Here is a 6,144-nt window from a genome sequence, read left to right as displayed (position 1 = left end):
TGTATATATATATATATATATATACATATATATATATATATATATATATATATATATATATATATATCTACACCCACATATGTTTCTTTGTTTCTGTTTGGGGTGGTACATCTAAATCAAACCTTCATATTGTAACTCTAGCTCAAAATTTTTTTCTTCGCATTCTGTTTAAATTAAAGAGATTTGACCATGTAAGTTCATACTATAAAACAGCAAATATCCTTACCATAAACCAACTACACATTATTTATCTATTACTATCTTTTTTTAAAATATATAAATTAAATTATTGTCAATCTCTTAAAGATCAGATTAATTTATTTAAAAATACTAGGCAAAATTGTTTACGTTCTAATTCTGAATTTTACTTTTTGAAACCTAGAACAAATTTTTTTCTCAACTCCGTCTTATATAGCTCTATGCGTCTTTGGAATTTATTACCGATGACTACTAAAAATTCTTCTTCCCTTGCTCTATTTAGAAAATCTATCTATTTGCTCATTCAGTCTAATTATTTCAACCATGTCCTCTGTTAATGCGATTGTTTTCCGTTATGTACTTTATATTTATTCAATTTTAAGAAAGTTTATTAATACTTAAATAATTTAATTAATCTTATTTTTTCTTATTTATAGAACTATCATTATTTCATTGAGAAATATGAACATTTCTTTTCAATTTATAATTTTTGGTGTAAATTTTATGGTGGCCCAACAAGTCATATCTTCGGGTCTCCTAGCTTTTTGCTGAATAAACTCATTATTGAATTGAATTGAATATATATATATATCTATATATATATATATATATATATATATATATATATATATATATATATATATATATTAAATCATATAACATGTGTGTATGCGTGTTATAACTAAATAATACATTATAAGTTTTGACAGACTAAATATAATAATTATAACACTACGTTATCAAAATAACTACTGGGTAAGTTCTGATTCGCGAATGTTATGTACGCTCATGAGAGTGCTTGTGTGTGTTATGTATGGAAGCTAGCTTGTACAGAGCTACATTAGATTTGAAAAAAGTCGTAAAGCGGCGTGAAGATTATTTGTAGACAGCAACGTATCAAAGGTCCGTCGATAGATTACATATTGTAGGCAACGTAAATAGGATCAAGTTGGTCGGCTAGAAATCCGTCCCTCAGGTGCATTCTCTGCTTTTCACCTCTCGAGTTTATGGGTACGACGCCGGGATCGACGATGACCACCACTCCAACAATCAGGTAGTGCTCTTCCAGTACAGCGTTTGTTATCAGAGGTATCAAGTCCAGAGCCTCCTTCTCACTACCATCCAGTTCGGCCACTACCACAAGCAGATTTGTCCACGTGAAGACGGCGCTGTTTAACAGTGTTTGTGTGAAAATGTTTAACACGTTACATCAATGTTTGTGTGTGTGAAAATGTTTAACGTTGTTTATAAGCATGAAAAGGTTTGACACGTTGCTTAACAACGACAACAAAATTCACTCGCAAGTAACTCCGAAGACAACGATGAAACATTTCAAAGCAATGGACATGCACCAGCAACTGACCATTCACAAATTTTGCGATGGCTCCTGATGACGCTGTTCTCGACGTCGATCGGATGGTACCTCATCCCACGCAACATCATCGTCTCCTCCAGCGATCCAACAACGAATATTGCGTCGTGTCGTTCTGTCGGTTGCCGACGTCAAAATATTGTAGATTTAAATCTAACAGATCATTCTTCCAAGACAAAAAAGATTATTTCAAACGCTGAACTCATGACGTTGAAAGAAAGAAGAATGAAATAACAAACAAATACCTCATTACAACAATCTGACAGTATCTTATCTTGATTTAAAAAAAAATTGTAACTTGAATTCATAATAAAAATAATAAAAACATACTAAAGTCAACCATCCTACCAACTAGCAAATTAACTAGTCAACCAATCAGCCAACCAACCAACCAACCAACCAACCAACCAACCAACCAACCAACCAACCAACCTATCTACCTACCTACCAACCCAACCAACCAACCAACCAACCCAACCAACCAACCAACCAACCAACCAGCCAACCAACCAGCCAACCAACCAGCCAACCACCCAACAAAAAAATCAACGAACCTCCGTCAGATTGTGTCATCTCGGTTCTCCTGATGAAGCCCAGGTAGCCAGTCCGTGCATATGAAGTATGTGTGTCTCCAGTGGCCAGGTGTGCATCGAAGTGATCCTGCTGTTGGAGTTGTTGCTGCTCATCGCCGCACAGCATGAAGTAGCCACTGGCATTGTGACCGCTGTTCACCCAGATCTGTTCATGTTTCCATCACTTTCATTGCCAGCATTGCAACAACCACATTCATTCTTGAAACATTTACTTGTCAGAAACGTAGGCAGCCACTAAACAATAATTAGAAAGCAATATACTAAAAGAAGAAAGAGACCTCTCCGAGATGTGAATCTGCACACTGTCCTTTCGTTTCTGGATTAGCGATGACAACCTTCACACCAGGCATCAGCTGTTATTTTTTTTTATAAACAAATCTCTATATAATTATCCGTCAGTCATTCAGACTTCGTCGAAGTAACGCCGATGCAGAATCATTTAAATCACGTATCACACATTCATCATTTGAACAATCTCGAATTCACGCTTACGATGAAAAAAAATCAAAACATGCGCCAGAGTTACGTGCATAACGGAGACGATCCGAGTCGAACACCATCTACATTTACGAGAAGCGATGTTCAAAATCGCAAATTGATGAGCACAATTTGTGAAACAATTCTTTTTTAAATTCCAACATTTTTTTCTAAGTACATACAAAAATTAATCTGCCAACAATTGACATAAATGATTAATTTTCCATCGAATTAACTCAACGTTCAGCAACACACGTGGCCAATAACAAAATATGTCTCCCTGATTTATTCTTTAAAAAAATCGGACTCTGTTACAATATGCAAAAAGACTGATAAAAATTTAATAAAACGTTGAAAAAAATTAGGATAAGTAATGAGAATAAGTTACATTTATAAAAAAAAAAAGTTATTTTCTATTAAATGGAAAAGCAAATAAACAAATAGATAAAAAATAAATGAATGCATGGACAGAAACAACATAGCGAAAATTCATAAGCACTTAAAGACAAACCACGGTACTCACCTTTCCAGACTCAAGGAGGCACAAACTGTGAGGACTGCCTCTTTCCACCAGTGTCACACGATCATTACGAAGAGCCCTCAAATCAACATAAACACATGTTGGATCCGGGCTTGATGCACCCTGATATTAAGATATACATACCATGGCCTTATTTGCAGCATGAATTCGGAAAATAAGTTTATTTTGAATTTTAATAAACTAAACGTTCACCAAAAAACTTTAGTGAGAAAAATTGAAAAAACGAACTACAAACATATTAACGCCAAACATTCGGTAGAATTTATAGAATATTGTAAAAATTATGGTCTATTACCAACATATATATATATATATATATATATATATATATATATATATATATATATATATATATATAATTAATGGCAAAGTATATAGCTTGAAAATAAAACAGAAAATGAAAAAACAACCTGCAAACAAATGCCAACATTGACCCGACATCCAAAACTGGTACTGACAGCTCTGTTTGAGAGACCAAGTGCAGAGAATAGTTTCGAGAAGGAGCTGGTCAGTTGGATGCGAGGCCTTTCCTCGGCCACGACGCACAACGTCCTCACACAACTCAAGTTAACTGCCCTGCTCTTCAAAAGATTTACAGACGTCCCTAAGCCTTTCGTGCACAACTCCATGACACCGTATGAACAGAATGTGTCTCGAACTGAAAATTGTAACGTTTATTAATTTACAGAACCATTAATATTTGCAAAAGGAGTACACACCTTTATTCTGACTAACAACGGTAAGCCACAGAGAAGGGTTGGATTCAACTTCAGTGGGAGGAATGAGGATGGAATGGTGTCCAGAATATATGCTGTTTAAAGTAATGTTTAAAATGACTACTCACAATAACTATTTTGTGAAAAAAAAATCATTTATGATTCAACCAATAACCAAGATGGAAAATGAACTTAGATGGTTAATGTTAAATAAATGAGATGACGAGGACAGTGTTACGCATGCATCTAGGAAATGAGTGAATGCAAACCTGCTCATGCACCAGAGGATGAATCCAAGACCTGAGTAGGGATCCAAGCACAGTACAACTTCCCTCGATGGGTACAACTCAGACTGGAGTTTCATAGATTTGCATAATGATGACGTGGCTGCATGTGACATCTGCATCATCAAAACAAGGTCAACAATTTAAACTAATGCTACTTACATAGCAAAAGCATCTGCAGCACAATCATATGTATTAATGTACTAATATAAATTTAATATTTGAAATAGTCAGTCAAACCTTGATGCCTGCTAGAATGCCTGTGGTGGACACACTGAAATCAAGATAGCATGTGGACTCGGGACTGGGAGCTCTGAATGGTCCATTGAATTTCCTCTTTGAGACATCTTCTGTTTCAATGAGGGTAGGCCACGATTTCAACTCAAAAACTGAGGTGGCTTCCTACGATGTACAACAATTAAGTAATTAATTGCCTGTTTATGTGGGAAATTTCACAAGACGTAATTCTAGACAAAATAACAATGATTTTACATTACTGAGTTATAAAATAAAATTAAAATTGGAGGCCAACAAACTTTTGATTTAAGCATTTTAACGATGTTTGCAGTTGAAAGAACGACAGCTGCCTTGCTGACTTCAACGATCATTTTGACGGTGGGAAGGGTGGTGGCAATGTTTTGTGGATGTGGAGGACGAATGGTCACTGGAATCACGCCTTTAACGGTGTCATCAAAGAATATGAATACGTATGTACATACATTCGTTCGACCGTCTAACCACAAAAATTATTCGACATCACAGGATCACTCACCATCTCGCACATCAAATATGCAGCTCCCACCTGGTCTGTCTTTGCTACACAACAACAACTTCAACAACTACGATCTCTCCTCAAAAATTAATTCGCCCCAACTGCCTATCTTCATCATATCCTGCTCTCACTCAAATATTCAACACACCCCAGAGTATTCAAAAAAATAGAAGCTACCATTAATGTTGTCATTCACTCTCCACTACCACTACAACCTTCGTCAACGTAAACATGCGTATCAAACCACAACCCAGTCATCCCACCAAGATAAAACCTTCATTCTACAACACGCGCTGGAAATATATTAATACTCAATCATTCGTCATTTGTTTATTCTTTTCATCTATTGAACATATTATCATTCATTTATTAAATCATTAATTAAATTATTAGTTCCTTCATTAATTCATTCATTTATTCATTCATTCATACATTACTTATTAACCACACAAACAAGTACACAAGCACACACAAACAACAACCAACCAGCATAGAGACATCCATAGAATGCACATATCAGTTCAATGCCTGGAGTGTAGATTAGGGCAACGTTTTCAGCGGGAATCAACTTGAGTTTGTCAATAAGGAGAGCTCCTATCCTCTCAGCCTTCTTGTGCAGTTGCACGCAGGACAACGTGCTCGAAGACTGCATCTGCAAGGAATTACGAACAAAGTGGTTTTTTTTAAATAACTTTAATGCATGTAAAAAATACAAGTTTTTCAACAATTCACACAACATATAAGATCATTCTAGTTTGAATAATTTAAATGCTATTTTTAATAATTTAAAGAATTTTGATAGCAATAAAGTGAATAAATTCATTAAATAAAAAAACATTAACTAAATTTTTGTGCAAAAAAAATAAATTGTAATCAGCATAAAATTGAAGTTCATTAACTTTGCAGGGAAATTTGTAATGAGGCTATGAAAAAAACGAGAATACAAAACATTCGAAGGACATACCTTGGCATTGATGAGTGTGAACAATATATGTTCTGGTGTGGATTGTGCTCGAGTTTTCAAAATTTCTGATAGGAGCTGATACTGATCAAAAGGTTATTAGAGACTATCATCATCATCGTCGTTCTCATCATCCTGATCATCATACATTACATCCTTTTTTCATTTTCCCATCAGCAACTTCACAGTAACCAGCAGCAGCAGCATCATTCAAATCACTTCAACGCCCA

The 6,144-nt window shown here is 35.1% G+C and overlaps 1 protein-coding gene across 1 annotated transcript in view; it reads right to left on the bottom strand.

Annotated features, from left to right (window-relative positions):
- Positions 1-6,144, bottom strand: part of HELRODRAFT_187099 (hypothetical protein) — a gene marked incomplete at its 5' end in the record, with an annotated part of 23,223 nt that overhangs the window by 189 nt on the left and 16,890 nt on the right. Inside the window, 13 exons of the mRNA XM_009020460.1 lie at positions 1-37; positions 785-1,367; positions 1,562-1,685; positions 2,125-2,308; positions 2,442-2,516; positions 3,164-3,283; positions 3,592-3,839; positions 3,901-3,992; positions 4,167-4,297; positions 4,422-4,583; positions 4,718-4,857; positions 5,440-5,605; positions 5,918-5,992. The exon at positions 1-37 is cut by the window's left edge and continues 189 nt beyond it. Of these exons, the coding sequence (XP_009018708.1) occupies positions 1,115-1,367; positions 1,562-1,685; positions 2,125-2,308; positions 2,442-2,516; positions 3,164-3,283; positions 3,592-3,839; positions 3,901-3,992; positions 4,167-4,297; positions 4,422-4,583; positions 4,718-4,857; positions 5,440-5,605; positions 5,918-5,992 (1,770 nt within the window). The 3' untranslated portion in view covers positions 1-37; positions 785-1,114. The remainder of the gene's footprint in view (positions 38-784; positions 1,368-1,561; positions 1,686-2,124; positions 2,309-2,441; positions 2,517-3,163; positions 3,284-3,591; positions 3,840-3,900; positions 3,993-4,166; positions 4,298-4,421; positions 4,584-4,717; positions 4,858-5,439; positions 5,606-5,917; positions 5,993-6,144) is intronic.

This window comes from Helobdella robusta (assembly GCF_000326865.2).
Source record: "Helobdella robusta unplaced genomic scaffold HELROscaffold_28, whole genome shotgun sequence".
NCBI classification, from domain to species: Eukaryota; Metazoa; Annelida; class Clitellata; order Rhynchobdellida; family Glossiphoniidae; genus Helobdella; species Helobdella robusta.
The sequence above is the reverse complement of the archived record's forward strand: the minus strand, read 5'-3'. Positions and strand labels throughout refer to the sequence as shown.